The 16,863-nt window shown below is 40.2% G+C and overlaps 1 protein-coding gene across 3 annotated transcripts in view; it reads left to right on the forward strand.

Moving 5' to 3' along the window:
• The window catches only part of acap3a (ArfGAP with coiled-coil, ankyrin repeat and PH domains 3a), an 82,287-nt gene that overhangs the window by 28,850 nt on the left and 36,574 nt on the right, over positions 1-16,863 (forward strand). For all 3 annotated transcript variants that reach the window (XM_042409379.1, XM_042409380.1, XM_042409382.1), the window contains exons 2-4: positions 7,664-7,721; positions 12,636-12,755; positions 13,414-13,467. In XM_042409379.1, the coding sequence (XP_042265313.1) occupies positions 7,664-7,721; positions 12,636-12,755; positions 13,414-13,467 (232 nt within the window). The remainder of the gene's footprint in view (positions 1-7,663; positions 7,722-12,635; positions 12,756-13,413; positions 13,468-16,863) is intronic.

The raw sequence follows: 16,863 nt of genomic DNA on the forward strand, positions 1-16,863 counted from the left end.
TCTTAAATCTGCAATTATGTAAAACAGATCTAAAGTAATTAGTCAATTTATTGGTTAGTCAACTGACAGAAAATTAATCTGCAACTGTTCTCATAGTTGATTAATTGTGATTTTTTTCTAGCAAAAAATCTCAAACATTCATTGGTTCAGCTTCTCAGTTGTGAGGATTTTATTATTACTTTTCTTTTTATTATGTAATGTAAACTGAATATGTTTGGGTTTTAGAATATTGATCATCTAAAACAAGCAATTTCAAGAAGACACCTTGGACTTAAGGAAATGATGACAAGCATTTTTCACTATTTCCTGACACTAATTTCTTTTACAGTTAATTGAGAAAATAATTTTTAGTTTGTAGCTCTGCACATTTTTATAACTGATGACAAAAACAGTCGGGCTGAAATTGATGAAATTCTTTTGTGTATCAATTTTCTTTTTCATTATTCAGTTAATTTTTAAGTTTGATCTAGAAAATCCCCAGAAAAGTTCACTCACAAATTCCAAGATCCCAAAGCAACATCTTCAAATACCTTATTTTGTCCAATTCACTTTATAATTGAGAAGATAGAACCAATATTTGTCTTTTATGCATAATAATGACTTAAAACGATTAATCGCTAGGCAACATTGTTACAGATTCCTTCCCTGTAGACTGATCTATGGATCTAATTGTTTCAGCACTAATGTGAAAGCATGTGACCTCGCAGGATTGTAGGTCCCGTCCTCTCCTGAACTCGACACCAGACAGTCTTTATAGACGTGACAGAGATCAGACACACGAGGCCCTCTGTGAGGAAATAGTTTGATGGGAGTGTTGGTGGTCTCTGTATAGAGTCCACTGAATGAGTGGGTGGGCTGGGAGGGTCGTCTGTCTACGAGGGTAGATGAATGTTGCTGTAGAAACGGGGGCCTGGTGAATGGGTGCCACTCAGCTGTTTGGCTACACACAAGTATGTGGCATAGTAGGCAATCAGAGGGGGGATGGTGAGGACTAACCTCCACTTGTAGAAGAACCAACCAACCCTTAGTATATATACTGACATAACTGATGTGAGCACCTGTCGTGAGACATACATGTTAACCCTGTGATGGATACCACACATATACTAAAAGCAACTAAATCTATGCTTTCAAAGATGGCTTACAGTAATGCTCAGGGCTTTTAGCATGTTGTTATCGAAGCATAAATGAGTAATTATTGCTGCAGAAGATGTGTCACTTCTGTAGATCCATTAGTACAGAAATGTGTTGAGGAGGGTTTGAGGTTAATGCAAAGACACCGGCACGTACTTAAATATAGTCTGGTGCAGAAATGTGAGCAGTGTTTATAGTGTGGCTGAGCTCTCCTCTTTCAGAACAGAAAGTATGAGGAACATATCTAAGCTTTCAAGTGGAAATACAATCCAGGGCTTATGAAACAATAGTCAGCTCTTTGAACACATGTCGGAGAGGGTATTACTGGAAACATTTGAACTCTATCTGCACCTTAAAATGTATTAGGATTGGGTTACCACAGATTAGGGGGCATCGTAATTCTGAAATTATTAGTATGATGATGTAAATGTGACGCCAACTGGATGTGTGGAGGGCATAAGGTCATGTTTAGGCACTGCAACATGGGCTGTTTACATTCTTGATGGGTAGTAGTAATTGACCATAAGACTGTCATCTTCAGATGGATTGGAAGGATCGTAAGGAATTCCATGTTAAGGATTTGCGAGTCTTCACGTCATCTGACAACTCTCAGGAAGGTTTTATGATAAGTGAGTTGGTTATATGAGGGTTTAAAATACTGTGCATTGGCAAAATTACATTATATCCATTAAATTTGAGTTTAATTACATTGAATGATGGACTTTGGCTGATGGAAGGCATCTATGTTAGCTTGGTTTTCAGGCACTTTGGATATATCAAAGCTTTCAGAAAAATCCCAGTTTCCCAGTTGTAATTACGTCTTGGAGGTTGAACGCTATTTAGAAGTACTGGGCAGGAGTGTTGTAAGTGCTTGGCATATATAGTGCAATCCTGACTCTCCATTATTCAGTCCCTCCAAGATTTTGCAGTTTTTTTTGTGATTATTGCAGCCAGAAATGCTTGATTTCGCAGCGGTTTTTGTGAAGTTGGAAGGAAAATATTGCAATTTTTTTTTAAAACAACTGCCAATGAAGAGTCAAATGTAATCACTTCCTTCGCTAAAAGTCATACTGCATATCACAGAAACAACTATATTTCAGTGCTTATTTTTTAACTTATTTTCTGAACATGAGAACCATGAGCTTAGTTATATAAAAAAGAAAATACCGTACATGAGTTCCATTTATAAGCCTTTATTAAATAAACTTTCACCTCAACATTACAATAAAAATTTGATTTAATTTCCAAAGTGCCCATTTTTATGTTTGAGGTAAATGTCATCTCTGCTGTCTGAAAAATGCATCAACTTGTATTCTTCTTACTGACTGAATGCAAAACTCATTTAGGAACATTTGGTAATTGTTTTCATAGTCTATGGCGAGATGTGTCCATCTTCCATCTGAATGGCGCCTGAAACCTTGTTGAATGCGCGCTGTGCACTGCGATGACGTAAGCTACCGCCACACAAAATGCGACAATTGTTCCAAATCACAGGCGGTCAGTTCATTTGGCCATTCGATGCGGAAAAGTTGCAGTAATTTAGCAAATCTGCAAGTTCTTCTGCAAGATTTCTTGAATTTGCATTAATCATTGTGATCACAAAATCGCAATTTCCTGGAGGGACTGATTAGTTCATGTTGTGGTCTAGAGGAGGAAGAGGAAGAGGAGGAGGAGGAGAGCTGGGCAGGGTTATTAGGAGCTCAGCTGTTGTTCAATGTAGCTGAAGGGAATATGCTCGGGGATCTCACCCCCTCCTCCTCCAATCAGCCATTCAGCCCTGCAGTCCAGCCTCAATTAGGACACTAAAGCAATCAATATTATAACAAAATGCTGCCATTTCTCCAGACAGGAAGTTGCTTTGTCACAATGGGGCCCTCAGACAGACAGGGCCGCCCCGTCTCCAACCCTCCGGTCCCCCCCCCCCACACACTCTCCTCCACCCCCTCCTCCCATTCCCTCTTTGGCCTCCCAAATTCTCCACATTGATGAAACCTTCTGTGGTAGGTTTTGAATTAATATGAGATTAAAGATACTGAAGAGTGTAGGAAAGAGCAAACAGCAGATTGATATCAAACAGTCTCCTGATTGCTGAGGATCACTTGAAGTTAGCCTCCAGTCTGCTCTACAGCTGTTCTCATTTGAATGCTGGCACAGAGACCAGAGCGTGCTGACACCGCCGCATTACTCGCTGGGTAATTCGCTCTCCCCAGCGGGCCGCTGTCAGTAGGTTCAATCGGCGTACCCCAGCTGGTGGACACTTTGGGTTTGGTTGGGGAGTCGCGGTTGTATTTTAGGGGTCACTAGTGCTGGCTCCGTCCTCAGCATCCCACCTGCTCATTCTCCATCCAGGCCACCAGACTGCTTTGCCTCGGTTCACCCTCCAAAACACAACCCTCTGGGGCATCAGTGCCCAGCTGCATTTCTCCCAGCCATCCGGTTCACACACAGCAGCCAAGCCACACTTACTGGAATAATGGAAACATTTTCTTTGAGGTGATTCTTATAGAATTTCAAACGGCTTCAGCCCTAGTAGCATGTGAAACAAATAAAGATGTGAGGTAGCGCTTGGCTTAAAGAGAAACAGAGGTGTTGTAGGACTTTGGGCCAGTAAACAGCACCTCGGCCGTTCTCCTGGACGCCCCGTCAGCATGTCACCAGCCAGAAACCACCGGAGTTGCAGCTTGCTCAGCACAATCTCAGATATATGTTTTTACACCGCTACTTAACTGCACTGTTCCATGTCAGATAAATGATCCCAGACTAATCCTGCACACTAATAGGCATGAAACTGCAATCTGCCTTGACAAGTTATTATAAAGTGTTTTTGCCGTCAAGAACAACCAACAACTGCGTGTTTATTTGAGTAAATCAGTGCAGAGTCACAGTACTGGTGTTTAATAGTCTCCTGACGAGGTTTTAATGGTGTGAAGACGGTCATCTCCTGTCACAGTAGCCTTGTTGTGAGTCATGTTATTATCTACTTAGCTACTCTGCTCCCCGTGGTGTGAATAAGGGTCAACTCACAAGCACATCAGAGACCGCTGCGGCCCACTTAGGAGATGGTTGCCGTGGCTACGGGCCCGGGGCACTGTGTGCATCCATTATGGGAGGCATGTGCAGTGAGACAGGGCAGTGGGGGTTACAGCCTGGAGCGTCGGGAGAGGAGGGGGGTGGTGGGTTGGGGGGGGGGGGGGGTTCAGAGGGAGCAGCTGTCTCACAAGCCAGCGCCCGCACATCTGGAACAGCTAGCTGGGCTGTCACCATGTGGAGCCACACTGGTTCAGTTGCGTTCAGAGCAGCGCTCTGCAGGAGAAGCATGACTGAAACCCAGCGCCATCTCTGGCTCTCACTGACTGCTGACTTTAGTATTTTTAGACTGGAACAACTAAGAGTTTATATTTAGTGTTGTCAGTCAGTTCCTTTGAAATTTGGCCTTTTTATTGCCACACAATTAAACGTTTCAGTGCTACACCTTTTGGAGAGGTGAAAATGCCTCTGAAACCTAATTTTCACAATCATGTGACTATAAACTGGCATGAATGAAGATGTTTTACATTGGTTTAACGCAGGGTTATAAAGCGCTAATGCACCTTTTTGGCATGTGACCCTTTATAGACACCTAATGCCTACTAGCCATCCCTTCTAACAGGTTGTGTATGAATGATTAGTCAATCAACAGATGTTTTTAGCAATTTTTAAGGAAAAAGAAGTCAAAGGTCTCCAGAGGTTCCAGCCTCTCAAATGAATATAATATGAATTAATATTTTCTGGTTTCTTTAGTCGTCATTGATAGTAAACTGAATATCTTTGGGTTGTTGACTGTTGGTCGAGACATAACAAGACATTTGAGGACATCTCCTTGGGCTTTGGGAAAGTAATTTACATTTTCCACAGTTTTCTGACATTTTAAAGACCAAACGACTAATCAAGAGAATAATCGACAGATTCGATAATGAAAAGAGTGTCAGATTCTTTAATTGGAATAGTTTTTAAAAACCAAAATAAGTAGACACAAGACAAAGATTTGAGAAAAGCCAGGAAAAGTAACATTTTGTGTAGCAGGAATGTTTTGTCTTCCTCTTTCCTGTCTTGTTAATCATCTCATCTTCCACTCCCAGGTTAGGAACCACTGCATTAAAGGGTTGAGTTTTGAGAGTCAGCTGTCAAACAACATTGTATTCATGAGCTATATTGGCTACAAAAAAAAAAAAACTAACTCAGAAGACCAACTATGTAAATAAAACAACGTTAAAAGGATGATGTGAATTTGATCTTCCGCAAAACTCAACACAAACACAGCATATCTTTGACAAAAAGTGAAGTTAATTAAATGTTTACTGTGATGAATTAACCCCTTTAAAGCATGTCTGAAGTTTCTGTAAGCTGATATTCACACCACAGTGGAATAAATTTGAAGCAGGTAGATGTAGAAGATCAGATCTAAATACTGATGGTATTAATTAACCTTTATTTAACCTCATTGAGACGAAAAATCTCTTTTTCAACAGTGTCCCGGCAAAGACAGGCAACAGCAATGGGTTAAAACACACAAAACCCAAAAGCATGATTTTATTTCCAAAGAAGGTATCTTCGGAAAATATGTATCACAGCTTCTGAGACTCTCTACTTGTTCCTAATTTAAACTGGTCATTCGTGAACCATGTTGGTGGTCATACGTAGACGTTTTAAAACAAAATATGACTTTTCGAGACTAGTCTGGCCGCTGCTGTAGCTGAAAAGCGTGAAGGGGAACGAGCCTCCTGAAAAGCGAGAGCTCACTAAGCTCTGCATTATCGCGTAAAAAAAAAATGCAGTTTCGAAAAATGACATCAGCAATGAAAACAGCTTTGCTCACTGCAAGATTAATCCTGGGTGTGGTTGGCTGAAGTTCTGTTCAGCAGGAGATCACTTGAGGTTACAATAACACACGTCCACATGTGGAATAATATATATTGATTATTTAGGTAATGTATGTTTCCATTCTGCATGAGTCGGAGCTTTTGACAGATATTTCCTCTCTGGAGTATTATCCCCTGCTTCACTCCCTCTGTTCCATATAAAAGGAGATGGTGAGAGGAAAGGCTGTGGGGGTGGAGAGGAGTATGAGAACAGCACGTGCCATCCTTCGTCCTCTGAGCTCTCTGCAGCTTCGGCCAAGCAGGCTAATCCACCCAAGGCCAGAGAGAAAGAGATGAGGCAGAGATACAAGTTTTATATCCTGCCAGCCATGGCCGATATATGCCACAGATGCTCTCATCACAGACGTGCTTTTTATGTAGCGCTGTGACTCCCATCCCTTTGACACCAAATAAAAAAAACTAGCTTTAAAGGGGACGTATCGTGCTTTTTTTTGTGATTTTCTGTCATTTTTATGCTGTTATAATGTTGGATGTCCATGTTAAAAATGGTCAGAGGTCCAAAACTCAGGTGAACGTATGTAAAAATACAGCCTTCAAGTCAAAACCCAGGGCTTCAACCTGCTCTAAATGGTTCATTTGAAGTGTTACCTCTACTTCCTCCTCACGATGACATCAGATTGGTTGTGCATGGCCACAAACTACCATCTGTTCTGTGATTTGAGAAGTTTATATTTCCAGTAAAGAATGAGAAAAAGAAGTGGAACATTTTTTTTCGTGGCCTCCAGATCTAACCAATGAGAACAGAGTAGGCTTCTCAGAGGCGGGTCCTTAAAGAGACAGGAGCTAAAACAGCCTGTTTCAGACAGAGGCTGAACTGAGCAGCTGCATAAAGAGCCAGTATAAGATAAATATGTATTGTTTTCAACTCTAACTCATGCAAAGATATACCAGTACAGCCCTAGAATATAAATATTGTGTTGCATGTTATGTCCTCATCATGTGTGTTTTCGAGAAACAAAACAAAACAATCAGAAGACAGACGGGCTATAGATCATATTTATACTCCACTAAAACCATGAGGTCCCACAGTGCAACAGGAAGCAGGTAATAGATAGAAATGAACTCATCAAGATGGTGACTCTAAATCTGCTCATAATCCCCGAACTCCTTATTGACATCACTTGTGGAGAAGTTGGGGAGTGGTGTTTTTAGGGACTACATGATTCAACTGGGTGTAAATCACAGCTCTCCCAGTGGCCTGGGCTCCAGATGCAATTGGGTGTGGTATTGGTGGTGGGGGTGTTGACATTGGGTAGGTGGATCGGGGTTTTTTGACATGAGCCAGACAGCCATGTTCCCTTCACTGTTTAGAGACCTTGTCGTGTCACTTTGTTTGGACGGAGCTGAACTGCTCCCAGGGCGGCGTCTCGCTCGCTCGCTTAAGCGCACCCAAACTCTGGCCTGACGCTGCTCCAACATGTCTGGGTTTGGCTCCACGTAGCTCCATCTGTCACTCACAGATTACGGAGCACCGTCATGCTTTCTGAGAACGTGGGAAATCACAAGCAGACTGGAGAACGGCTGTTCATCCAACGAGATGAATGACCTTTAATGGAATTTATTTCAGTCATAAAGTAACACACATGCATTCTCTCGCTCTTGTTTTTCAGGGCAAATATTGATGAGGTGGAGACGGAGGTTGTGGAGATTGAGGCGAAACTAGATAAGGTAAGACATTTGATATTGTCGCTGTGAACCGTATCTGTTTCCATGTGGCTATTTTCAGAAGCAGAAAATGTGATATGTGATATGATAAAAGAGTAAATTAACCCTGAAAACAGAGCAGGAAAGTATTGCTACACTGTTCTCAATGAGATAAAACCTTCAGGCATGTCACACACACACACGCACACACACACACACACACAGTGATGCCGCAGCTGGTTTTTGCATCATCTCTCCAAGGCTGTTCTCCTTGCTGACATGCCACATGATAGTAAACACCATGAGAACTGATCAGCTCATAATCCAACAGTTTGATGTAGCGTGGATGAGCAGTGAAAGCGCTACTGGTTGACAATTAAATGTTGTTGCTTCACGACTCTGGAAAGTGTCAGAGAAGCCAAATCAGTGCATATTCTTAAGAGCATCTTAAAACCTATTTGTTTTCATATGCTTTCTCTTGATTTTACACTTTTTATTTTGTGGATTTCCCCTTTTTCTTCTCCCTGTCAAGCACTTTGTAACTTCTGTGCTATGGAAATAAAGTTTTCTTGCTTGTTTGCTGCTAAATTGCACCAGAAAAAAGCCAAAATCAGTTAGAGTAATATATTAAAAACATACCATTCAGGCTGACATCTTGACACAACTTTGGCAAAGACCTTCTACATTTACGGTATATTCAGCCTTGCCAATCAGTGCTGTTGCTACACGCTTGTTTTCTTGCCCTACGAGCAGTCAAGTTGAGATCGAGCCAAGTAGCACGTGCCGTTATGTGTGCCGAATTTAAATGGCTGTGAAATCATGCCCATTTGCCACAAGTCTGTGCCGGTCATGTTTCAGAGCCCACCTGAAGGCAAAACTCCCGCTGTGACATCACTGAACGAGGCGCGGCCAGAAGTCCAATGTGCCTGAAAGTTTAAATAACAGTACAGCAATGATTATCTAGCACTGATTGTTTCGTATATCAATGCAACATACAGTACAGCCTTCAGAGTGATGGATTTATTTTAATAGAACATAAAGGCATCATGCTGATACAAAATACATGATAAACCGTTCAATGATTCAGGTGACAGCTGATCTCAGACCTCTTAATTACCACCTAGGACCCCCTGAAAACCACAGAATCCTTTTTTTGAAAATTAAGCTCATTATTTATCTATATTGTGAAGTTTATTTGCATGTTGAAGTGGTAACGGTGAGGAGTAGCACATTAAATGTGACTGACTGTGAATGCAGCTAATTAAAAGTTAACATTATACATTATTATAGTATATTACAGCATAGTATCGCATCTCCTGGCATGAATACTGGCTTATAGTTGTATAAGTAGGCTAATTAATACATTTAAACTTTGCGGTTCTGCTCCTTTGTGTATTTGAAAAGCCTCATTTAAGTCTCAAAAGTACTAAATACATAAAAGAGTTCATATGAAGATTGTAAGTTTTTTTTACCCTAACCCTATTCATGCCATGAGAAAAAAGTCCTTAAACCATACTTTTAATGACCAAAAAAACATAAAAATGGGGTTTTGACATTTGCTAAAAATAAAAAAAAGTTGGCTTCTATATTCCAAATAATTTCACAGTATCAACTTGAAATCTTTTGCATTTTCATGGGCGCATACCATCTTGGTACTGGGTCAGAATATTTAAATTATAAATGAAAGGTATGGACACTGTTGACACAACAGTGAGTTGATATTGGTGGAAATACAAGTGAACATAACAGACTGAAAACACTGAGGATGCTCTGCAATCAGCACATACTAGCATTGTTTATTTTTTATCATTTATTTACTACTATTACTGCTACGGCACATAGTGCACCTCAACAGGACCCTGACACTTCAAACTTTTGCCTCTACTGCCTAAGTTGCCAGTTCTAAGTATATTTAATTATGAGTCTGTTACTGATTTGGAGATAATTGCAGGTAAGTCATGTCTTGCTGCTACAGAAATTAGTCACAGCTTTGGCATCATACACAGCTACTTACTCCCAGCCTGCCTCTGCAGTGCCCAATCTCACAGCGCTACCATTGCTAACCTCTACTTATGGCAGTCTGGACTCTTTTAGACGGCGTAATGTCACTCAGTCATCCTGTTGAAGTTCAGCGCAGGTTTGTTGAAACGTAACGTGGCAACAGAGTACGACCGGGACTCTCTGAAAAACATTAGATTGAATCATTCTGGCTTTCAAACCATCCAGTTGCCTGTAATGAGGCAGCCAGATGCTTTGCCTGTAATGCTCATGTCACAGGTCCATCTGTTCCTCTTGACATTGAATTACAGTATGTGTCAGCGAGAGACCAGGATTAGACAGTTGTGCTCTTACTGCCATCAGTGTTGGAAACCTCCACTGTGGTTCATATTCCTGTCAAAAGTCATCCCTGAATATTCAATATTCCTTAATCAAACTGTTCTCTTTAAAAACGTTTAAAACTAGATCATGAAAATGGGAAAAATTGAAGGAGAAACTATTCAGTTCGTATTTCAAATGATTTGTTGGTCTAGATTAATAATGTTCTGTTAGCAAAAAAATAATATCCCAGGGTCCTACCTAAATATCACAATATATGCCAAATGCTTTTAAATGATCATTTTTGGCCGTGCTAGTGGCGTAACATGAGGGAGGAAATATCTGTTGGTCCATCAACAGCTATCTGATGGATTGCCATGACATTTTGTAGACATTCGACATTAAAAACCACTGACTTTAGTGATCTCCTGACTTTACATCCAGCACCATCATCAATTCAAAATGTTAATTTGTCCAATACTTTTGGTTTATAACCAAATACCTGCAAAACTAATGACAGTCCCATTAGTATCGGATGTACTTTGTTAATGCTAATTAGCAAATGTTAGCATGCTAACACACTAAATTAAAGTGGTAAACGTGGTCAACAATATACCTGCTAAAAATCAGCTTGTTAGCATTTTTATTGTGAGGATGTTAGCATGCTCATGTTTAGTTGCAATTATCAAAATAGTTGGCAATTAATTTAATAGATAGCAACCAATCAATTAATCATTGCAGCTCTATGGTTGTTAGCGTTTAGCCTCAGCCTCACAGAGAAGCTATGGCTGTAGACTCTTAGTCCTCTTTAACGTTTACAGTGGAACAAATAACTGGGTGTTGTTCTTTATGGACACACAATGTCTGTAACAAGGCGAGACTGTCAAACAACAGGTGGCATTTCCATTTCAATGCGCAGCAGTGCCAGCACTGTCTCAGTCCTACAAAGCTCCTTCTAAGGTAATAAGGAAATAGTTTGACATTTTGGGAAATGAGGCTCATTTGCTTTCTTGCCGAGAGTTAGATGAGAAGATGCCGCTCTGTCTGCGCGCTAAATATGAAGGTCGAGCCAGGAGACTTTTAGCTCAGCATAAAGACTGGAAACAAAGGGAAAACCGCTAGCCTGGCTTTAAAGTAGTTTTGATTAATTTGAGAAAATAATCAACAGATTAATTGATAATGAAAGTAATGGTTAGTTGCAGCCCTAAATTGTGTTTCTAGGTTACTGTACAGACATGAGAATGGTACCAATCTTCTCATCTAGCTTTCTGTCAGAAAGTGAATAAGCATTTTTTTTTTTTCAAAATGTCTCACTATTCCTTTAAACAAAAGGGCAGAAGAGTTCAGCCTCACGTCTGGTTAGCAGCTGGGAGGAAATGGGACTTTGCTGGAGATGAAGGGTGCTTAAAAACAGAAAGTCTGGCGTTACAACACAGAGTGAAAAATAAGAAGAATTAATTTTCCTCTCATGAAGGTCGAAGCAAAATAAAACAGGCCTCTAATGACAAATTTCGCTGAGAGTCGCAGAGAAAATGTATATTGTGGTGCGTTCACTGCGGCATGTTACAGTATGTGGTCGAGATACAAAATCTTACACAAAACATACATGTTGAATTATCGATGTCTGGTATCAATTCTCCATTCCTGGATAACATTAAGCCTCCGTAGCTTTTACATGCTAATGTCACAGGCTAACATATGGACCCCACTTGAGAATGCACCGTCTACTGTATGTAACCACAGGTGATAACCAGACAACAAACAGGCATCGTCCCGGTCCATGTGTGATAATGTGCTGAAAACAGAAGAAGTGTGACCTGGAAGCCAACGTTTGAGTGCTTCGCCTGAGCATATGATGTTGTTCAGCCGTAAAAGTTGCTGCCTTCGAGCGTTGACAGTACTTCAGAAGTGATAGTCACATGGAGTCTCTGATCTCAGCCAGCCCTCCCCCCATATGATGAGACAATATGAGTTTAAAGGATAGGTTCACAAATTTTCAAGTCTGTCTTAAAACAACAGTCAGGTGCCTGAATGAACACTGACAGAGGTTTTGCTCGCTGTAATCATTCCTCCTGTTCATACTGGCTATTAAAAGATCCCCTTCAAATGTGCTTTCAATGTAATAGATGGAGGCCAAAATCCACATTTTGTGCAAAAATGCATTTAAAAGTTGAAGCTGAAGCTTATATGAGGCTTGAGCAGTCTGAGTTAGTCATATCAAGTGGATATCTGTCACATTTACAGTTTTTTTAGCATCAAATTCCCTCTTTGTGTTTCCCTGTTGAGCTTTAGTGGAAGTATAGCAACAAAAAAAGGAACTTTGGCACTAAAAGGACTGTAACGTTTAAAGATATCTTCTTGATTTGACTCATTTGGACGGCTGAAGCTTCATATTAGCTTCAGATTATTATTATGAAGGGATCTTCTAACGATCAGTATGAACAGGAGGAATGATTATGGCAAGAAAATGATTTCTCAATGTTCATTTGGCACCAGACTATTTTAAGACAGACTTGGAAAAACTGTGAACCCGTCCTTTAACTGACATTAATGTGATGTGTCGATGAAAGCTGCAATATTTTCCTTTATCTCCTTCAATTGTGTGTCTCCTCTTCTCCACAGCTGGTGAAGCTATGCAGTGGGATGATTGAAGCGGGGAAGGCGTATGTCAGCGCCAACAAGCTCTTCGTCAACGGCATCCGGGATCTGTCTCAGCAGTGCAAGAAGGATGAAATGATCTCGGTGAGGTTCCGATGAGTGTCTGTTTGATCCATTATAGCCTTTATTGTGGTTTTATTGTCTTACGTTGTAATCGTTTTCTGTCATTCAGTGGATAGGATTGTTATAGTTAACTGTATCCAGGGATGGAGACTTTCCTCATGTTTGTCTGTTAGCCTTACAGGTCTGTGTGTCAGTAAACCTGATTACTAACAGAATAGTAAGTGAGGATCAGATCAAGCCTGGAAACTTACTTCTGGCAGCAGCAGCAGTAGCAGTGTCTCCGCAGCTCTGGACTAGTTTCATTGCTACTGACATTAAGTACTATTAAAAGCCGTCTTGGCTTTAACTGTATGACTAATTTAGAGTTTCTTATTAAAGTCTTGTTCGTATTTGTAGTTTCCATTGTAAAAAAAGAACTGAATCAGCCCTGCAATTATAGTTCCCTTTCCCGTGCAAGGTTCAAGGGAAAAAAAAAGGCTGCTAGAGCACAAAAGTACACCTCAGTGACATTAACCAGCCTTGACTTAATTTTAGCACTGCAGATCATTTCATTTTCTTCCATTTAGAATTCAAATACATTTTGGTTTTTACTTTATGACAGCCTTAGATGCAGATACGGTAGCAGTTATGAGAATATTTCTTTATATTATCTAGGTTAAATGTTATATCGTGTTTGCAGGAGTGCCTGGAAAAGTGCGGGGAAAGCCTCCAGGAAATCATCAACTACCACATGGTGAGTCTGTTCTGCAGTCTGTCCCCCATATGCTCAGCGTACAGTAGATTGAGACAGACCAGCACAATGAAATCATCTCATCTTGAAATGCTGACATTAACTGGCATTTAAGGCCTCACTAGGGTCCTATATCCCCCTCAGTAGAGCACCAAGGGTCAGTCTGAGCTGTATTTGAACTGACTTTCACACATAATTGAATCCGTCTGTCTGTCGCTGTGTGACTGTGAGTATGTAAATGTACCTGTCAGTCAGAGCAGAGACAGAGGACACAAAAAGACCCTTCCTCTGTCGTTCTAAGGTGGCTTTATATCATATTGTATGGTTCATTAAAGGCGGTACCACATACTAGCAAGGCACCTTTTTATAAAGAGATTATTAATTGTAACTAATGGCGTTAGTAATGGCTAATCAATTATTTACTAATGCTTTATGGATCAGTTATGAGCAATTAATAAGAACAAATTTGGGGTTGCCAGGTTGTGAAAAATATCCTTTTTTCTCCTTCACTTCTTCTCTACTTGGGTCTCTATTTAAATAATCATTACTTTGGGGTACTGCGTCACATGTTCCCTCGTCAAACATCATAGTTTATGTTCATAAAACTCATTGTCAGAAGTTTTAATTTTGTCCTAAGAAGTTCATTTAATATCTTAATCAAATCAGATGATATTTCTTCTTCACACCAAACCTGCACAGGAATTTCTTCAAAGCATTTTGGTCCCAAATTATTTATTTAACTCCAAAAATGTTGTGTATTCTTTCCTCATATCTGCTCCAAATTTATTGCTTGTCCTCTCTGATGTCTTTGTTTGTAGAGCCTGAGTTTGTTTTAAATCACAAACATATAATTTGTGCTTACAGTTAAAAACAAGATATACAGGTTAATAAGTCATTAATAAAGGCTTTTAATCATGGAATTTGCAGTTTTAAGTCTTAATAAGCTATTAATAAGTCAAAATCCAGTTTTACCAGCTCTTTTTCATGCCTTATAACTGATCTATAGACAAATCCGGCAGCTGATTTATGTGTTGCACTCTCGAGCGTCGCCCCATTGCTACGATGGCTGATGGGAACTGAACACACGTACACTGATATTGAAAGCAGAGATGTTTGGGTTAATCACGGTCAGCTGTCGCCCCCTCAACAGATGAAGATAGTCTGTGTGAATGTGGAAGTTATTCAGTCTATAAACACTAAATTAATTAGGAACCAGGCTTTATGAAAAAATAACATGAACGTGGCCTCCATAGTGTGGATGTTAAAGTGCTGTGTGTAGCGGCTAATTTAACTCAGCAGGAGCTACTAGCTAGTTTATGAGCTTCTGTCATTTTAATCAGAATAAAATCATAATTTAAGCTTAAAAAAAAAAGCGGAAACACATGATAATGTAAAAGTACTGTAGTACCTAGCTAACAGGCAGCTCACCATCAGCCCCATGTAAGACGATCACTCTTGTCTTTTCCAAAGAGTCCGTTTCTTTGTATAGCAGGTGATAATAATAGCACAGTAAAGAGCCGTCTGTAAAAACTGGACTAAGTTTCACTGAAAAGTTAAATTAAGTAGATTATAACCTGTATTTTAATGGCATATGATGACTATATTTCCAACATATTACTGCTTTTACAGGATCTCTTGGACATATTTCTTAGCAAAAGCACCCAAACAGTGAGATCCTTTCACATAAATTACAGTGTTAGTAATAATGACGACTTTGATACCTCTGCCTGCAACCCACATTTGTCTATAAAGCATTATTAAATGACTTATTAGCTATTAATAAAGCCATTAGTTACAACTTATGAACCCGTTACAAAGGATGCCTTATTACTAGCCATTTGTGTAATTTTTTGTTTTCAAAAAGTTATCTACAAGTATTTTAAAACCTCGTAAAATTCCTGAGAATCACAACCTTGAATAACAGTAAAGTAATAGTCTCCTTATTCCCATCTTTGTTACTGTATTTTCTTTATCCACATCTGTCTGCTGACATTTAACAGAGCGTGTGCTTTACTGCTGTGTCGTTTCCCCTCCCTGCCTTTAAGGCTCCTGACCCCCTGCCCCCATCCTGCCCCTCTGAAGCCCTTTGAAGTCCATTAGCTTGAACCCGTTGCATGCTTGACGGTGCTGTAAAGTGCAGTGTGTGAGTGTGTGTGTGTGTGTGTATAGATCACATTCCTTTCTAAAGCAACAAAGATGTGTCATCGCAAATCAGCCACTCCCTTCACCCCAATCACTCTCTATCCATTGGTGGAGAGAGAGGTCAGTATTACTAATGGAAGGTTAATGGCCCGGGTCGCTCAGGCAAGCGTGGATTAGCTTTAGCCGGTGGACAGTAGTAACCCTTAACAACCTTGACATGTCACATATGGCCAGGCATCTATGTGCACGTGACTGTCGATGACATTGGTGTCGATAACTTGTGGCCATACAATAGTGTGCTCTTGTCTGATGCAGTAAATGTGTGTGGATTTTCTGTCAGAGTCGCTGTGGTGATGAGTTAATGTTGTAACTACAAAGGAAAACTTTGTCATGATCTGGTGCTTCAGTGCCAAAAGACAGATCAAAGACATGGTGTCACGCACATGACATCCTGTGGGCTTTTGCTGCATTGTTGTGCTGCATTGAGTTTGTTGACAGTGACAGAGAAGCGGCACAGAAACCTCTGATCAACATAATTTATGTAGATTTCACAAATAAGTAGGGCAAAAACTCATTAACCTCCATCGGGAATTTTGTTTCTTTTAAGCTACTAATTGATTTAAAGGAATAGTTTGGGAAATCTTATTCGCTTTAGAGTGAGAAGAGAGGATTGATACCATTCAGTACCACCAAGCTACACCCAGGAGAGGTTAGCTTAGCATAAAGACTGGAAACGAGGGGAAACAGCTAGCCCGGCTCACTAATTAACATGTTTTTTAAGTTTAATCTGAACAAAAACCAAAGTGAACAATTTATGGTGTTATGGGGGGGAATTATGTGCTGGACTACTTCTTGGCCAGGAGTCCTGGAGTCTTCATCGGTTGCCTGGCAACCTCATGGTGATGACACGACTTCATAAAATGACTGCTCCCCACTAAGAAGTAGTCTATTGCATAACCTCTTGTAATGCCAAAAAAATTATTCTTCAGTGTTTGTGTGGATTAAACCAAACAAGATATGTTTTGTTAAACAGTAAGCTGTAAAGTTGCTGGTAGGGGGGTTTTGTTACCTTTGGACGGAGCTACGCTAGCTGTTTTCCCCTGTTTCCAGTCTTTTATGCTAAGCTAACCAGCTTCTGGCTCCAGCTTCATATTTACCGCACACACATGAGAGTAGTATTGATATTCTCTTCTAACTCTCTGCATGAAATAAAATAAGCATATTTCCCAAAATGTTAAATGCAAGAAGAACATTTGT

Source organism: Thunnus maccoyii, chromosome 4, assembly GCF_910596095.1.
Source record: "Thunnus maccoyii chromosome 4, fThuMac1.1, whole genome shotgun sequence".
NCBI lineage: Eukaryota > Metazoa > Chordata > Actinopteri > Scombriformes > Scombridae > Thunnus > Thunnus maccoyii.